Below are 19172 nucleotides of genomic sequence, written 5' to 3'. Positions count from 1 at the left end.
TGTTTCTGCAAACTGGTCTGCAGTTGTAATTGTGCATGACAATGAACTTCCATCAGCTTACTCCTTTGTTGTGACCTTTTGTTTTGTCTTTTAGTAGCTTGAACTTGTCATCAGCCAGCCTTCCAGACTTGGTGTATGCCATTATTAATACTGAATATGACTGAGACATAATCTCTGTGATGCAAGGTGTTTAGTAAAAGGTGTCCCTCAACATACCCCACACTGTGCAGAAAATTGTGTACTGCAGCAGTTTTCTACGAGGGATTGTGTTAAGATTCACCGGCTGCTACCTAGTGGACATAACTAGACTAGCGTAGCTTATTGAGGCCTCTGAATATGAACCCTGCAGTTACACTTTTGCCACAGCCTTGAAGATACACATCTTGATCAACGTCCATTTTTAGTAGCGTTCTCATGCAGACACTAACCTCAAGGAGATGTTAACTTTCAGTTGTGGAAAATAGTAACTCTTGATGCCTCTTAAAAACATTTACGGAGCTGATGAATTACATGGTGCGCTGCCAGCCAGTGGAATATGTTATATCCATTGATGGATGAGATACTTAGACCTTTGGATTAAGCAAACTTGTATTACCTCTCTATATATATTATCTGTAAAATTAATTTTTTTTTTTTTAGATTAGAATTATTATTATGTAAGCAACATTTTATGTAGGTCAAAGTGAACAGAATAAAAGCACAGAGGCGCTGCTGCTATGTTAGTCTAGCTATAGCTGCTATAGCTGTCAGTAGGTCAACTTGTTTGGTTTTGTTGTTGGTGGTGTTGTTGTTATTTGTTTCCCCAAATCTGGCTACTTATCAATTCAATTCAGTTTAATGTAATTCAGTTCAATGCAATTCAATTCAGTTAATTTTAATTAAATTTCATCTCTTATCAATTCAACTTAGTTCAATTACAATTAATTTGGTTTATTTCAATTCAGTTCAGATCAATTTAATTCAATTCAGTTCCATCCATCCATCCATCCATTATCTATACACTGCTTAATCCTCACTAGGGTCATGGGGGGGCTGGAGTCTATCCCAGCTGACTCAGGTGAAGGCAGGGGACACCCTAGACAGGTCACCAGTCTGTCGCAGGGCTACATACAAAGACAAACAATCACTCTCACATTCACACCTACGGGCAATTTAGAATGATCAATTAACCTCAGCATATTTTTGGACTGTGGGAGGAAGCCGGAGTACCCGGAGAAAACCCACGCATGCACAGGGAGAACATGCAAACTCCATGCAGAAAGATCCCGGGAAAGCCGGGACGCGAACCAGGGATCTTCTCGCTGCAAGGCGAAAGTGCTAACCACTACGCCACTGTGCAGCCCTTCAATTCAGTTCCATTAAATTCAATTTAATGGGGCTTTATTACCATGAAAGTCTCAAGAAACAATATTGCCAAAGCATCAAAATATAGTTTGTCCAGATATTTGAACAATACTCAGTAGTACATAATAATATTTCAAAAATAGTATTACAAAAGTCACAACAAAGGTACTTTAGATGGGTTGTCATAATTTTTAATATTCTGTACTACTAGGGAGTTTCCACATACAAAAAGTTGAAGAAGATGCTAGAGAACTGCTTTGGTAATGCAGAGGGAGAGAGATGAGGTAAATTGTGTATTGGTTATAGTTTGTCCACTCAGCAGAATCAACTGCAGGAGTAGAAGAATGAATCACACAATAAAATGATACCTGTATTTTCAGATTCAGAGACGTTACATACAGTGACTCTGAGGTGCAAAACAACAGAACAAAATAAGAATTCAAAAAAGGCATAAACACACTGGGAAAACAACTGGCATATGGAAAAGCACAAGATTTCACACTGCTCATAACTAGATGAACCCAGGTCAGGTTAGAGTTTGAACAGGACTAACTGATGATACTATATATTTGCAAACCCTCACTGATGCTCTGACTGGCTGGGGGGTTGATCTGGGTTCATTTTCAACTTTGACCTCAAAGCATTGTATAACATACTAACTCATATGGGTTTGAAATGTATAATGTCACTCTTGATGCTCCTTTAACATGGCAAAATATTGAAAAACTTGACACGTTTGAAAGTCAGGCTGAAGCGCCTGTCGCAGAGCTGGTTATTAGAAGGCTGCTTTAAAGTAATCCAGTTAAGCCACTAAAAGTAATTACTATTGTACTCTATTACACATTTAAAGAAATCTATTAGACAATAATAGCCATCTGTAGCAATCTGTTACATATTTGTTGTAATCTATTACTAGTTTAATGATTGACAATTTAATTTTCCAAGTAACCAGTTGCTCAGTAAAGCCAATTTATTACAAGTTATCTATCTGTCTCTGTCTGTCTGTCTGTCTGTCTGGTAACTGTATACTAATTTAAAGGAATCTATTACCTATTCCAATAATGTATTACTGGTTTAGTGTAATTCAGTACAACTTCTAAGTAACTTATTACTAGCGTATAGTAATTTTTTACCACTAAAAAGAATATATTACATATTGGATAGTAGGCTAATTCTCATTCAAGTAATTTATTATGTATTGATAGTAGTATATTATATATCTAGACATGTAGGACATATTTTAATATTTTTACTACTGCTCTGGAATCTGTCACATATCTATAGTAATTTATCACCAATGCAAGTAGTTGTTATTATTTATTATTAATTTATTATAGAGATATTGTAGGGGCCATCTGCAGTTTGTGCACTTCTGCATTATTGATGTTCACACCACCAAGTGTTGCTTCTTATAAGAGAAATGTATTTAAGGAAGTGAAAGTACGGCTTCTCTTTACTGCGTCAAACTTTTTTTTTTTCAAACAGCTGGTACTTAATTTGTTCTTTCGTTTCTGTCTTCCATAGTCCCTGACAAAATAAAGAATACATGTCTTGTGACATGATTGTCAGAAATGATGCTGTAGAGACATGTGCATCTGAATATAAAAAATAAAGAAGAATATATAACATTCTGAGAGCACACAAGGAGCAACCATATGTAATACTTTAAACAAAGCCAGCCGATGTTCCTTGTTTGTCTGACATTCCTGGATTAAGGGATGAGATGGAGATCCACTACAGTGTGCTGCAGTGCAGCAGCAGTGATGTAACTCAAGTACATTATGTAGTGTCTCTACCATTAATGTGCAGCTCCACTGATACATGAAAAGTCCTCAAGCCTTCCTCTGTTTCTGAAAACTCTAAAAGCTCCCAGAGTGCCCCCTTAAATGTGTCCATCTATCTGTTACAACATTTGAGTTAGAATTTTGCAGTTTCACTTTAATCTAGTTGTACACGACCCATCAAGAAGCATGCTTATGTTGTTCTTGAACATAATACTGTTGCTTAACCGTGCAGATATCTTACATCAGTGCTGTACTTCAGAAAGCAGGTTTAGAAAAAACTGAGCATTTCTTTGGCCTTAACAAACTCATATTCCTTTGGAGCTTACATATGAATAAATATAGTTCGCTAAACAGTGGTTGGGTGAACTAGTTGACTTACTAAATCATTTCTCCTCTATTACCAAATTTTTAAAGATGAATACACATTATCATATATTAAACAGAGGCTCTGCATGTATTTACTGCTAGAATTTATTTATGTTGTCACCAAAATGATCACAAAAACATGTAAAAACGGAAACTGCCTGATGGTGGTGCTAAAGTGAAGCTGATACAGACAGCAAATTGAAATGTCTTTTGTTAGTTTTTTCCTGTTTTGAGCATTAATGTACTCGAATCACTCTAAATCATCATTATCCAAGGCATGATGTTGACATAAGCAAATGTGCAAACAGGTGGTGGAATGTGTTTGACTAAAACATGTCTCACTGCTATGTTTATAAGTAGGTTTTATACTGGTATATTTACACAAATTATATGTACTTTTATACTGGTTTTATACTCAGCATGTTGAATCATTTTATCTTGATTTAAAAAATTTAAAAAAAGACAAATCTATAGCATAGCTGTTAAGCAAATGAAAATGTAAATTACTGCAGGTACAGATGATTGACTTGGTAGGAATTTATACCAATAGTAACTGAGAGGTGGTGTGTGTTGTAATAGACCAAAAAGTAGGAGGAAAACTAACTCAACATGTGAGCACTTTGACACCTACAACAACAACAAAAGTGATAAAGATCTTTCAGTAAAAACAGTTTTTCTCCTTAGCCAGTGTAATTTATCATTCTGGTGTGGTAAATCTCCATTATTCCAATAAACCAATAGACTCTGAACAAATAGGGGTTGGAAACAGGCCTTGCTAGGATTAGTTTTGTTGTTTTTGAGTGTAATTTTGACTAATGGTAGTACTGATGAGAACAGATGTCAAGTCATCAACAGATCTATTCTTCCCTCACATTATTTTCAGCACAAATATTCTGACAGTAAAACATAGCCTATTATCTCATTAATTATAGCACTGTGGTTTAAGCATGCTTTAGCTTGTATGTTTCAGATTAAAAGGCCTTTTACAGTGTGCTATGACTTTCTCCTAATTTACTGTAAGTGAGCTGCCTGATCATGTAGGATTTGAGAGAATAAGATAAATTATCTGTTTTGTTTTTTTTTTTTTAATCATTTATGCTGGAAAAAAAGTTCTGAGACCACACAGTTGGACAGCAACTGTTTATTGGTAAAAAACAAACAAACAAACAAACAAAAAACAAATGTAATGAATCCTATATTTTCATTTAAGCAAATCAAAAAGCAAATAAACAAAGCAATATTTCACTTAACATTGTTGAGGCTGTATTAAAGGGCAGATGATACAAAGTCTATTATCAGCAACTACCACACCTGTATTTTTGATTTAAAGCGAAAACTTCCTCAGAAATCAAGTTTATTATGAACGTAACAACATCAGAATAATATGATTTTATCCTTTTGATTCAGATTCCAGACTTCAGTCTTACATCTCAGTTCTTAAAATTCTTATTTAGCCATGTTACACAAATGATATCTGCAAATATTTGATCAATCAACTGTTGCGTGTATTAGAACTTTCCCTTATGTTGCATGATGGTATCGATCCACTCTTTGTGGTCAGGTATCTTCGTATACTTATAGACTATCGGGCCATCCAGGTCTGGTTTCTTGCTGCAGGACACCAACCCATAAGCCTTCCCATCTTCACAGACCAATGGACCACCAGAGTCTCCCTGGAATGGCATATACAGTAATCAGTGATTGCTTCAAGTGAACATTGGACTCATTATGATCTTTACAAAAATAGACAAACTTCTCCTGGTCCAGTCGGTCCCTCAGAGCAGTACAGCTTTCTCCCAGCACAGTGGCTGTTGTTAGTCAGGGTTACATTGACTTCCAGCAGTATGTCAGACATATAGTTATCCTTTCCTGTCAGCCCCCAGCCGGAGACCATGCATAAATTTGGCAGATGGCCGTTGTCCTCTTCTGCGAGGGGAATGGGTTTCACGTGTTCGTTGAATTTTGCCTTGGAGCTCAGCTTCAGGAGTGAGGAGAAACAAAAAGATATTTTAAAACTGTTAACATGTACACAATTTTAGTGTCACTTTCTACTCAGTTGAGTATTTGTTAAGCTGTACTGATTTTAAATAACACGAATTCTGTCTTTTACCTTAAGGAGCATTATGTCATTTTTTACATGCTTTGCATCATAGTCTTTATGTGGAAATGATTGTACCACAGACAATTCCTGTGTTCCGTTTTTATCGTAATATGAGTGAAGACCAAGCAAGACTCTGTAGGACCTGAAATGAAAGAAACATGAGCAAAAACTTATCTGGGAAGAAAAAGGCATCATTGTATTAACACACAAGGGAAATATTAGATAACTTATCAGGGGCTCTAGAATTGTTGACATCATCCCTGCCAGACATAAAATGTGTTAAACTGACTCGGCTTGACAGTGAGCTGCAGTCATCACAAAATCCTCATTCAGAAGGAATCCACCACAGTGTCCATCATCAGGGTCATCTGGCATTTTCGTCTTTAAAAGCACCATGTATGGCCGGCTGTGTGGCTTAGCCTCACGGCCTCCAATGATTCCTCCTGAATGAACTGAGACAAAAATATGTTGTATGTCATCAAGAGCTGAACACCACAGCACTGATTCTCTTTTACACCCTCATGGAGAAGGATGCTATAAGGGTGCTTAGGCGCCATTGAAAGAAGCTTACCTTGACCACAGAGAGTCAGCACAAGTGTCAGCGTTGCCAGCTTGCAGTTGATGAACATGGTGAGATCAGAGTCCTGCTGAGCTACTGAAGAGCAGTGGCTCACATCACTGACAGCTTCGGTCTTTAAATGCTTCCTTGTAGTCGAGGTAGAAGGAAGTGTTTGTGTAGTTTAAATATGCAAATGATGTGGCTCCACCTCTGTCACCTCCTGAGCCTGACAAAAGTTAGAAGTTTTAAACTATAAATGCAATCTGGATTTGGTTAATATCCACACAGCCTTAAAGAAATCTTTTGGCAGTTTGGGTCCAAAGCTGTGGCTCTTGTGGAGGTCACATAGCCCCAAAGGAAACATCCTCACATTCTCATAAGATTGTTCATAAACATAAAAGCTTCATTATCTTTTATTCTCATGATGGGAAAAGAATGCTTTGGTCACCCCTTTTCTTTTAGTCATTGTGCTCTATCAGAAAGAAAAAATCTCTCTCCATGAGATTTTTCCCAAATGGTGAAACCAGCCACAGTTTGTTGTTAAAATCAAAAAACCTTTATAGCTACTGCCTAAAAGTTTTTGGTGTATGTGCTGATTCTGTCAGATCACAGCACAACAACCTCAGTTAGAGTAATGATCAAAAGATTTCTTGGCAACATGACAGTAGCTTACGGCATGTGTTTTACAGTTCTACAACAAAACTGCTTTTCACAGTACTAAAAATAATAATATATGAGAAAGAAATTCCCAGCCTCTACAGTGGTGTTAAAAATAAGTACATCCTTTGAAAATGGGTGACTTTTTAAACATATTTTTACGCATACAATCGACATTTCTAGTCATTTTCATAATCCTGATAAATAAAAAACAGGCCAGACCCGATCCTTCAAAACTTTCATATCATTACAAACACAGATCTGATGAAAGTCTGGATGAAGTTTAGACTGTTGGAAGCTGTGCACATAGCTTTAAGGAGGAAATTTCTACTGACACGAGAAAGGCACCAGTAAAGTTTATGGTTTGCAAATCCTCTAGCAAGATAACAGGAAAAAAACAGGAAACCATGTAATCTGAGAACGATTAAATGATGAGTGACATTTCCTTCAACCCCTTCCAACTACCAGCCATCACAAGGACACATCTAAAACACCGTGAATTAGAAAACACGCAAGCGTAGAGACCATTACTGCTTTACTGTTCTGCAACTAATAATACTGACAGTAGGGATTATATTGCTAATGGCTTGCATGGACTGTTCTAATTAGCATCAGACTTTATTTATGTAACAATTTTTATTTAAACGATATTTAAACAAATATCCTCTGCACCAACTAGTACTCTGAGGGTTCAGTCCAACCCCACAGTGTTTTTAGACAGATTCATCTTCTTATTAATTTCACATTTGATTAATCCACTTTCTATGACTTGCATCATCCTCAAAAGTTTATGATAATGGACAAAATCTGCATCACATTATGATTCTATTAAAATCTGACTCTTCTCTTTCTGAATATTGCTTTGTCACATGCATTTGAAATGCTCTTGCATCTTTCACCCTGTTTGTAATTGGGAGGAAATATATGGATTGCTATCAAAAACCATTTCCTCTGGCTGACTTGTGAAACAGCAACATATCACCCGCTGAATATGTCTCAGTCTTTGAGATGTTAGTAACAGATCTGTTCTGTCACTGACATGGTGTTAACCCTTTGACACATCATGTCAAGCCTCCTCTGAGTTGCCACCTTGCAGATGTCTTTTCTGATACTTTGTGTACTTTATTTTAAGTTTAAGCTGAAGTACTTGAAGTTGAAACTCTGTTCAAACAATTACCCCTTTAAAAAAATTGTGCATCAATATTAAACTAACTTCATGGGGAGATAGAGCTCATTCAATACATACTGCCCAATGTTTAGGGTTCAACAGTACAAGTACAGATTCATGTAAAGCAAAACAAAATAATCAATGCAGTATTTTGTCAGAAATCCTTTGCGGTCACAGACTGCCTGTATTCTTCACACGTCAGACATCAGCAGGTGTTTTGAGTCTCACACTGGTGATCATCTGTCAGGCCTGCACTGCAGACACCTTCAATTCCTGTGTATTGTGAGGTTTCTATGTCTTTAGTCGTCAGCAAGTGGAATTCAATTAAATTAGAGTGAAGTCAGTCAAACATGGATATTCTCCTCCTCATCCTGAAATGCTGGCTGATTGTTGAGGAAATGTTGTCCTGCTGAATGCTGACCTTTTGTCCAGTGATATTTGGTGCATTTTGATGAGTTTAGCACACGGGCTGCTCCTGTATTCATCTGCATTCATCCTATTGCTTCCAGCAGTGGGGAAATCATCAATAATTGGCCATGCTGTTCATTTTCTGTCAACCTTGTCCTCTTTCCATAATACTGATAGAGCTTAAGTTTTGTTTTAGTGCTGTACAGAACTTTGCTTATGAGGATATTACATCTTGTGGTAAATTCCCTGAGGTTTTGATCACTGACAAGGTAACACATACAGCTACATCCTGGAGAGTATTCTGAGCTTGTTGCACAGCTATTAAGGGGCCAGTATGCAGATACATTTTCTGTTCAAGACATGCAAACTATCTTTGCTAAAATGAACCCGAATGCTGATTTTGGCAAACCCACCACATTTAATACGTATATATTTTTTCTTTGCAATCATTATTTTTCATGTCATCTACTGTTTTTACTCTGAATATTGACAGACAACTCCACCTCGGAGTTTCTGACTTTCTAAGGTCAAACCAACATTGAAATGGCACAAAACTGACCAAAAAAATATGTAGCAGCCATGTGTTCAGTCACTTCTGAACCCCTGCAATTTGGACACTACGTGTTCAAAGGATTTTTCCGTGCACAATCTACTGATGGCATTTTCTCATATGACAAAGAATGTCCCAGTACTTATGGCCTGAACTGTGCGCACACAGGAGGATTTGGAATCCATTTCTTTCACTTTCTATGCAGATGAGCTTAGCAAGCAAAGTGTGAATGAACTGATTAGAGTTTGGAATAGAGGATTCAAAGAGGATTGCAGGCCATCAAGAGATGTGATGAAATGAGGTTGAGAAAGACACTCAGCACCTCATAAAGTGTCCCATTGTGACCCTACTGCTCTTAACTTACATTTAAAAGGCAGTCAGGGAGACATATATGATTCTCTGGGAAATACAAGGCTTATCTCAACCGAGTAGCTTCTGCCCTGACCAGATATATATTTAGATGTCAAGTTTGTTTCTGGCATCAGGCCTTATCTCTGATTTACGGGTCACTATTTCTGTGTCAGCTGGACACAGTTACCTAATTAAAGCAAGGAATTAATGTAGTCTATATATTTGAGTTTAACATGCTTGTGATTATGCAAGCAGATATGTGTACAGTGTATGTTTAAAAGGTTTAAATGCATCTTAAGGAACTTATAAAATGGTTTTTAAAGCCTCCTCTGGTAAAAACTATTTTTAAAAAATCGAAATGTTTGTTTTTTACCATGTCAACTTGTTGCAACATGTTTTTTGTTTAGCTATAAGACATCTTGTGCATGAAATCAGCAGTTCCTGTACTGTAACACATTTCTTCATATCACTGCTGTATTCAAAGCTATTAAAAGACATTCGACTATAGTTAAAATAAACTAAAATAAATGTAGCTAATTTCTTAGTGGTAATAAATGAAAAATGCCTTTTTTAAATGTCTAAACAATGTCAAAAATTAGAAACAGATGCACTTGTGTAACTGAAAAGTGACGGCACATGCTATCCATTAGCTTGATTAGATTTAAAGCTCATAAATGAAAGTGAATAGTAACATTCTTCAAGATGCATCAATTCACTTTCCCCACAAGGAGGCAGTGTTGTCTTTTCTGTTGCCTTATTTCATGCCCAAGAAGAGGAGTACACAGCTTGCTGAGAGAATACAGAGTTTATAAGGTACAAAACAGATCAGATTTAATTTTTAAAAAATCATGCACAAAGCAATAATAAATTGAATGTATTTAATTTTAAAGCAGAAATGCATACAGTGTCTAATCTAAGTGGGTATTACAACTTTTTGTGCATCACAGATGAAAGTACAGCCTCAAAGAAAATGTTTGTGGATTCATTATAAAATTTTCAGTTATTTGAAATTTATTGTTAAAAAATAGTTGCCAAATTGTAACCCCTGCAGCAGCAAAGAAAGGATTTGTACAAGAAAAAGCCATCGTACAATAACCAAATTAAATTCACATATTTAGAAACAAAATTTGTGTTTGTGTGACTTATAAGCATCAAAGCTAGGTGTCATTTGATTATTTCTTTCTAAAGCAGGCAAGCCAAGACTTCTGATCTGCAGTGTTATTAATATGGAAGAACCGGATATTAGCAAATTAATTATTATTTCTGTAATGCACACAGTAAAACCCAGGTGTCACATGCATCAGACCTTCATCAGAGCATTTTTAACTGTTGACACGATCCAGCCTCTGTAATCAGGAATCTTAGCGTACCTATGCACTTCAGGGCCACCAGAATCTGGCTTGAAGGTGGAGGACACAACCCCATAGGCCTTACTGTCTTCACAGACCAGTGGACCACCAGAGTCTCCCTGAAACACACAGTATGGGATTCAGATCGACAGTGAAACAATTATCATTAATGACCAAAGTTTGTTTGCACGTGTCACATACCTCCCCCGGTCCCTTTTCTCCTTTAGAGCAGTACATGTTTCCTTGAGTGCATTTGTCATCGTTAATCAGTTCCACACTGACTTCCATGAGTATGGGTGACATATATTGATTGCTCCTGTTTGCTCTTCCCCAGCCTGAGACGCTACATGATTTTGGAAGGGAGTCATAATTGCCGGGTGGAAGAGCGATGGGTTTCACATTCTTACTGAAATTTGCCTTGGAGCTCAGCTTGAGGAAGAAAAAAGAACAAAGTAGCACACATGTGAACCAGACATTTCTTCTGTGCACATTTGCCTCTTGTCTAACACATTTCATGCTTTGGTATAATATGCCTGCAATATTCCAGGCCTACTATAGATTAGGATATCTGATATATTAGTTGCAATGCAAAACAAATTTGGAAAAAGCATAAACAGACAATATTTTCTCTTTATGTTCTTACCTTAAGAAGCATGACATCATTGACGTATGTCTTTTCATTGTAATCCTTATGTGGAAATGTTTGTTCCACAGTTATTTTCTGTCTTTTTTCATTCTTGTCCATATTGTGAACTCCTAGTAAGACTGTGTAAGTCCTGAAATGACAAAATGACATATAAAAATGTGACAGAAATATTAAGAGACTTAATATCTATCACAAACATGAAAAACCATGGCGCATAGTCACCAAATACATGTCAGAGATTGATGAATTTTAAATCAAAGTCCCAGTGAATGACCCTAGGTTGTAGCTGGAATGAGAAAGTCTATTTGAGGACCCAGAATATTTGGTAACATCTGTGTCTGCAGGTAAAGCACAAAGTGTGTTAAACTGACTTGGCTTGGCAGTGGGCTGCAGTCATCACAAAATCCTCATTCAGAAGAAATCCTCCACAGTGTTTTGTGCTACCATCTGACATGGTCCTCACCAACAGCGCCATGTATGGCCGGCTGTGTGGCACAACCTCATGGCCTCCAAAGATTTTCCCTGCATATGCTGGCAAAAGGGGAAAAAAACCATAATCATCTCTATATGAAGAATGCAGTTTCTCATACACGTGCTGTAGTGTAAAATATTTTCAATAATGACTTGCAGTATGAAAGTGTATATGTAGCACCCTAAAAACACCAATTAGCTTACCTTGACCACAGAGAGTCAGCACAAGTATCAGCATTGCCAGCTTACAGTTGATGAACATGGTGAGATCAGAGTCCAGCTGAGCTACTGAAGAGCAGTGGCTGATGGCTTCAGTCTTTCAATGCTTCCTTGTACTCGAGGTAGAAGGAAGTGTTTGTGTAGTTTGCATATGCAAATGATGTGGCTTTGAACCTCATTCACAGGAAGGGCATATTTATCACCTCCATAGTCTGACTAAATGTAGATCTTTATGGGGCAAAATGTATAATTGAGTGAATAAATAGGTGTAAGTAGTTTAAGTTGATATCTTAGCTGGGATGAAAGTAAAACCATGGTATGAATGATAAGATGTGAAAAAGGCACGTTTGTTACTGTGCTTGACTCATTTTTCAAGTGAAGTCATGACTTTTCTTAGCTAAGCAATGCTTTTCCCTGAACACTCTTTGTATCACAAATAAGTTGACTTGGATTTCCATTTCCATAAATTTACATCACATGAAAAACCACCTCTCAAGGCCACAGATTAACTCATAATTGTACACGGGGTGCAAAGATCAAATATAAATGTGATGTGATATAATTGGTCATAATATCTCCACCGATGTCTCCGTGGCATCACTCACAGCTTCAAAGATCTCTGTTGAGATTTTCTGTTCAAAGCCCCGGCTTTCTCCGAGGAGCCTCTGAGTCTGTCACACGGCCCCAAAGGTAACATTAGTCCGATGTTATCACGTCATAAGACAGTGCATAAAAATAGGAATTGTTTGAAAGTGTGGTTTGTGGAACTCAAAGTGAAATGAAACCTCTGAGCTACCAGAGGAATGAAGAAGTCGTTAGGATTCTGTGGGAGAAAAAAAAAGACTGGATTTTTTTCGAAACCAGCATTATAGCAAAAAAAAATGACTGCATTTTTTTTCTAAATCAGCATTATAGCAAAAAAAAAGAACAGTTGAGTCTTTTTCTTTTAAGCCTGGAAGCCAAACTTGAATAATTTCTTTATTAGAAAAATGTATGTGCAGCATAAATCAAATGCAATTCATAATGTCTGTTTATAGCTTGTGGGTTCTACAGACCCATTTGTTTCACTTTGGCAAATACACGGGAAAATACACTTGTGAGGCGACTGCTGCACTGAATATACGGCTGTATTTTAGCTAGCAGTGATAAATGAAATGGGAATGTGGATTTTTTGCTCTGGCTAGGGATTAAACATGAGAATGCAACAATACAATTATAAATATTTGCAATGCTTAAAACAGTGATGGCTACAGGTTTAATTTTTTTTGCATCACCTTCTCAGACTCAAGTATGTCCTTCTTATATCTCAGTTATAAACTTTACTGTATTTGTTTTGAATTATGTACAGCAGAGTTTTAATGTGTCAGAGAAGGAATTAAAGGGAAAATTAGGGGAGGATGGGAGGGAAATGAGTCAACGGGGTTTGTGGGATGTGAGCTCTGGAGTCCAGGGCAGTAATGGGAATTACAGGAGGAAATGCAGAGAGGAACTTGCCTGGTAGAACAGGGCCTTTCCCGTTAGCCCGTCACTTTTATGAGGACCACGGGGCTGAGAGGACGGGCTGGTTTAGCCATCGGACATAGCAACGAGGAAAGAGGGAATGCAATAGCCGCCATCAATCAAAGTGCAAATTACATGTTTATTAAGAAGAAAGGAAAATGACAACAATAAAAACCAACAGACAGAGAAACAGACATTCCTAGAACGGTCACAATAGATCAAACTGTGTGTTTAACTGAAATCACATATGGGAGCAGCAGTTTATTGTCTGAGACCAGAGCTGAGGTGACACCGACTGCATCCAACAGTCATCCTGATAGTAGCTGACTCATGTCTGTGGCTGACAAGTTAACTCTAGACATGTTCTTACAGAGCTTATCTCTACTGTTTCATTTTTTGGTTATTCCATCAAGTTTATTAAGCACAACTTGTCCACACAGCTGTATGCTACATCTGGAGTGTTCATGCAGACGTGGATTTTGTAGCAGGATTCTGGTTTGCTTAGTGACTTTTGGCCCAGCACTATGAGGACCAAACAGAAGCGCCTCTCTGCAAGAAAAGAATTTAGTTTTAAGTCTATAGCTTAGCGTCTACAGTGGGAAGATGTCACTAATCCTGTTCCCAAACACAAGCTTGGTTTCACTTTAGCTCATGTATCGCTGACCTCATAGGATGAAAATAATCTACTTACACAAAACGAGATTTGATCAGTTTTTTTGACACTCTCAGTGCAACAGAATGCATGTGATGCTCGTCCTGTTCATTTATTTGTCCGTCTGGCAGTAAGATTAAGCAAACACTGTCGAGATGAATTTCATAAAACTTGTTGAAGATAAGAAGCAAAAGAAGATCAAATGAAGTTTCTGTGTGAAACTGGCTGCTTTGTGAAGTCACACATCACAAAAGAGAGGACAATTGGTCTTCCAGTTTCGCACTTTTATCTGTGTTGTAATGGCAACCAAAGCTAGAGAGAGTTGAGTGCCATTTATTCATTTTAGGTATTTACATTAATTACATTGCAGTTTTAAAATCCTACACTGTCAATCAGTTTCTCAAACAAGAAAGGATATTTTTGCTTTTTTCTTCCGACAAAACCTGGCACATGATTAGCATATTTTTAATGCCTTTGTGTTGTTTTATTGATGCTGCTAAATTCAAGAGCTTCTAAACCGTCTTTTCATCTGACTTTCACAGTGACAATGAAGATCTAATAGCATATCCTACTGGCACTTTGATGAACAAGAATAACGATTTTTGCTGTTAAAAAAATAATGTGGTAGGATTAATGCTCTGAATCAAAATGATTTGTGAATGATTTTTAAAACTGTCAACGCATGCTAACTGAACAACTCTGTTGAAAATTTCAGTATCGGGGCTGTGACAGACTATGTTGAAGTTGAGTGTTTGATCAATCTTGATGCTGACACTCATTCAGTTTCCACAGAAAAGGAAACAACAGAACAAGTGATGCACGTACACATGAGGTTACTCATAGTGTGAAATCAACAACGAAAAGCTCCTTGCTCAAGTTAAAGAGATTGGATGTATAACTACTTTTGGTTCCACTCATGCAAAAACTCAGAGATGCTTTATTTGAAGCAGATCTTTTAGATTGTTGCACGAATAAGCTACGAAACAAGTCATGATCTATCCTGTTAAAATACACAATAAATATATAACTTGATGGTTAATTGAGTTAATTGAGTTGATTGAGTCGGTATGAAAGTAAAAAAGTCTCGTAAACATCTGTGAGGTGAGCTTTAGCTGTTTGTAGTAAAGTAGCACAAACAATAATTCATATATTCATTTTTTCAGTTTTCTCAGCGGTATGTTTACAGACGGAGGAGCAATGTTGCACAGATACACAGATCTGACTGTTGATACCTGGAGAGATTCTGCAAGACAGCAGAGAATAGGAAGCATTCTTGGATGCACCTGTGATTTCTGCAAAGCACTGAGGCTTTCACTGCTTCCTCACAATTTAGGCTGTTTAAATAAGCTTTGACAGGTATTGCACAGTAAAAACGAACTGACTGACTGAGCTGATATAGAGTCAGTGAGTGTGTTTTTACCTGACTGAATATATTCTTCATTTTCATTTAATCTTGATGTAACTGTACAATGCTGTGACATTACAGTGGAGATTCATTCAAAACATATTTTTGCCCAAGAAAAGACCAGAAGAAGCATCATAATCACCCACTTTGTATTAGAATGTGCACAGTAAGCTGTATTGACTTAACTGGCATGAGTTGATATGGTAAAAGAGAGGTATAAACATGTCAATTTGGAGTAAATATTCATAAATCATGCGCACACACATGATGTTGGGAAATACTGAAAAATGTGTTTTCCGTCTTTCTTCAACCTCCACTGCAATCAAAACACTTTTATGTGTTCAGCCATTGAAAGGAAACCATGTGTTTGTGTGTGTGCTGGACACATTAGATATAGAAAAAGGAATTTTTTTAAAAAAAAGAAAAAGTCCACTTTCCCAGCACAGACAAACATTTCTCTGATGCAAACTCTGGCTTCTCATCTGACCGTCGGTCCCACTGCACTGACCAAAGCTCCAGGATATTAGATCTTATGAGTCAAACCTCTAGGATCTTATGTTGATTTGTCTTGCTTCTGCTTGTTTGACAGCTTTCTGTGAAGAATGTGCTCTAATTCTCCGGCATTACATCTCCAGCAAATAATCTGGTTCTTCCACTATAAGGCCACGACTTCTTAGTGAAATGCTACATCAGGGGCCAATCCTTAGGTTCTTGTCTGCAGTTTTGTTCATATAACACAGCTGGGAATTAGGTTTTGGAAGTCTCCCAGTCACAACTCTGACCTGAACAGGCAAAGTGTGAATTGGGAGATTAGATGTTATTATTGACTGCATGTAATTACCTAAAAAAAGCACGCACACAGGTGACTTCTTGCTAAAATCAAGCCTCTACTCAAGTAACATGGCTCGGGGGAAAAGGAGAGAGAAAAGAGACAAAGCATCTGACTGAGCCTTGAACGTCATAAATTATGTCAGCTCTATGGGTGTTTTTCTGTTCTGCTCAAACCGTTTCAATCCAAAAAACATATGCTGTCTATCCGCTTTGGACATGGGATTCATATTTAGATGTATCAGATTTAAACCAGTATAATGAGAAGATGGGAATTCCAACAAAACAGTTAGGCCACATTTTTTAAAATATTTTTTGCAAGAAAAGTGATACCAGTATGAAAGCTTCCACGTCTTAAGTTATGCTATTCATCAAGCCGTTGAAGAGAAGCTGTCAAAAGTGTGGAAATGGTATAAAAACACTCGTGATTACTAAAATAAACGCCGTTCTTCTTTTAGTCTTCTCAGAAGTTCTTTAACAAAGCTTGTAGATTCGAAGTATTGCAGATGTTATTCCTCCTGACGTCCATCTACAAGACAAGTGACTATCCTGGCACGTCACTGTTTCCATTCTCACACATGTGGTTTACTGATAACAGAACTATCTTCACCATATGAAACTGTTTGTAATTTGGTCTTAGTTCCAGACAGAGATTAACAAAAGCGAGCTCCCGATTTCCAGCCAGAATGATGGAAGCTGGCTAATAAAGCTAACAATTGATCAGTGAGGTGAAAACTTGTCTCCAGCTGACTTTTTAATGCATCAAGTGATTTGATTTAAATAAAGAATCCTGCAAAGGGAGTCGTAAATGTGCACCTATTGGCTACTTCCAAAAGGCTGAAGCTACAGCTGTGTGTTGCAGGCAAAATGTCATCATCCTCACCAGTCATGATCTACGTAAGAACAGAATTATTCATTTATTCTCATGTACAGCTGTCCTCGAAATATAAGGTTAGATTTATGCTTTACTGTTTGTATTCCCAGTATTGCATAACAGACAGAACTACTTTCTTTTACATTACATTTCAACTTAAAACCTGAAACACACCTGAGTCTTCAAAGGTCTTTAAGTGAAATAACTAGTTTTCAAGTTGTGAAACTGTAAAACCAACCAGCCTATGCTGATTAAGCCTAACAGAACAAGTTCAGTACACTTACATGTTTAATCAACAGATGTTAAGTCACACTGACAAAAAGAGCCAGAACTTACAACTGCCAACTACACCAACTATCAAAGAAGAGCAGCAGGTTAACATGTTTCTCTATTTCAAAATAGAAAGTGGATGACTCTCTGGAGAGTTTTGACTAATTTTAATAACTTCATTTAAGTTGAGTGAACATTCAAATTGTGAAAAGATGAAAAGCAGACAGTTGAAAGTTGAGTTTACTTGAAATTTATGAACCTTAATGTAATTTAACAAGACATGTTCCTTGTCAGGTACACAGGTGGTTAGTACTGTCGCCTGAGCAGCTAGAAGATCCCAGTTTGCATCCCAGCCTGGGATCTTTCTGCGTGGAGTTTACATGTTCTCCCTCTGCATGCATATGTTTTCTCCGGGTTTTCTGACTTCCTCCCACAGTCCAAAAACATGCTGAGGTTAACTGATGACTGTAAACTGTCCGCAGGTGTGAATGTGAGCGTGCTTGTTTGTCTCTTAATAAGGATTATGCGGTTTATAGATAATGGATGGATGGATGTTCTTTGCCTGGAAAGCAACACCACTCAAGTCCAGTCAAGATATTTATGTAGCACATTTAAGGCAACAGACATTGAGCCAAAGTGCTTTTCAATAACAAATGTGAATAACAGCAAAACTGTCCACCAAAATTTTTAAGTATTACATCCTACAGTACTATTTAGAATGGAATTTTATGTGAATAAGCTTTTACTAAATTACTAAATTCTAATTTTGCCATCGCTCATCAGCCAAACATGCTAAGGTTTCCAGCACACATAAACAAGCACCCTGCATTTCCTTTACTTCAGTACACTTACAGGTGTGCTTCAGAAAGGTCTCAGATTTACCAGAAAACATGACAGGAGAAAGACAGTTTAAGCATTATTTTTCAACATTTTCAACTTCAACGCACTTGGTCCACCTATGTTCAAGCTTCGCAGTAGAGGTCGCTTCTTGTGCCTCCAGATGTTCCTCAACAGCATGCTCATCATCATCATCATCATTTAGAAAATGGCCACCACAGCAGGATTTCAGTTTGGGAAGCAGACAGAAGTCAGACGGTGTCAAATCCAGCAGTTCATAACCACATTTGGTTGCTTCTGTCTCCTCTGCTGTGTGGACAGGCTTATTGTGCTGGAGCAACAGCATGCCACCTCAAACCTTCCCTTTACTTGCAGAGAAATTACCACAAACATTTGAGTTATTGTGGACAGTGATATAAGGCTTTATAGTATATTGTTGTGCCCCAAAATGGGAGTTATATTCCTTGTTTCCAGGTACTTTCTGAAGTACCCTTGTACAACAACTATACAGTTCCATGCACACTAATAACATACAGGAAAAGCTTGATAGGCCTGTCTAGTTACAGTTGCTATGCCACAACCAAGTTTTGAGAACTGTCACTTATTAAATTCAGACGGTTACCTTAGTTTTTATTCCTCATCAACAAAGACACAGGCAGACGGAATCTCTTTTACAGCATGTAATAGTGACTGAGACATGAGGAGCCTGAGGGTACCAAGAGATGTAACACCGGGTGACAACTGCCCCTCTGTCTTTAGCACATTGAGATGTATGCATGCACTCAAGTATGTGCAGAATACCTTTTCAGCGCAGCGTCTCCTCATCAGTCCGT

General features: G+C 37.5%; 1 protein-coding gene across 1 annotated transcript; it reads right to left on the bottom strand.

Moving 5' to 3' along the window:
• Window positions 1-4620: 4620 nt before the first annotated feature.
• Window positions 4621-12095, bottom strand: si:ch211-212d10.1 (transmembrane protease serine 9). Its single transcript, XM_055005791.1, has 10 exons — window positions 11959-12095; window positions 11655-11814; window positions 11281-11413; window positions 10839-11066; window positions 10595-10756; window positions 6167-6323; window positions 5885-6047; window positions 5605-5737; window positions 5248-5472; window positions 4621-5167 (listed from the first exon to the last, which is right to left on the bottom strand). The coding sequence occupies exons 1-10, from the start codon at window positions 12014-12016 to the stop codon at window positions 5003-5005; spliced, it is 1584 nt and encodes a 527-aa protein (XP_054861766.1). The 5' UTR covers window positions 12017-12095; the 3' UTR covers window positions 4621-5002.
• Between the last annotated feature and the right edge of the window lie 7077 nt (window positions 12096-19172).

The sequence above is a fragment of the Amphiprion ocellaris genome, chromosome 2, assembly GCF_022539595.1.
Source record: "Amphiprion ocellaris isolate individual 3 ecotype Okinawa chromosome 2, ASM2253959v1, whole genome shotgun sequence".
Classification (NCBI taxonomy): Eukaryota; Metazoa; Chordata; class Actinopteri; family Pomacentridae; genus Amphiprion; species Amphiprion ocellaris.
Note: the sequence above shows the minus strand (reverse complement) of the source record. Positions and strands in the feature narration are given on the sequence as shown.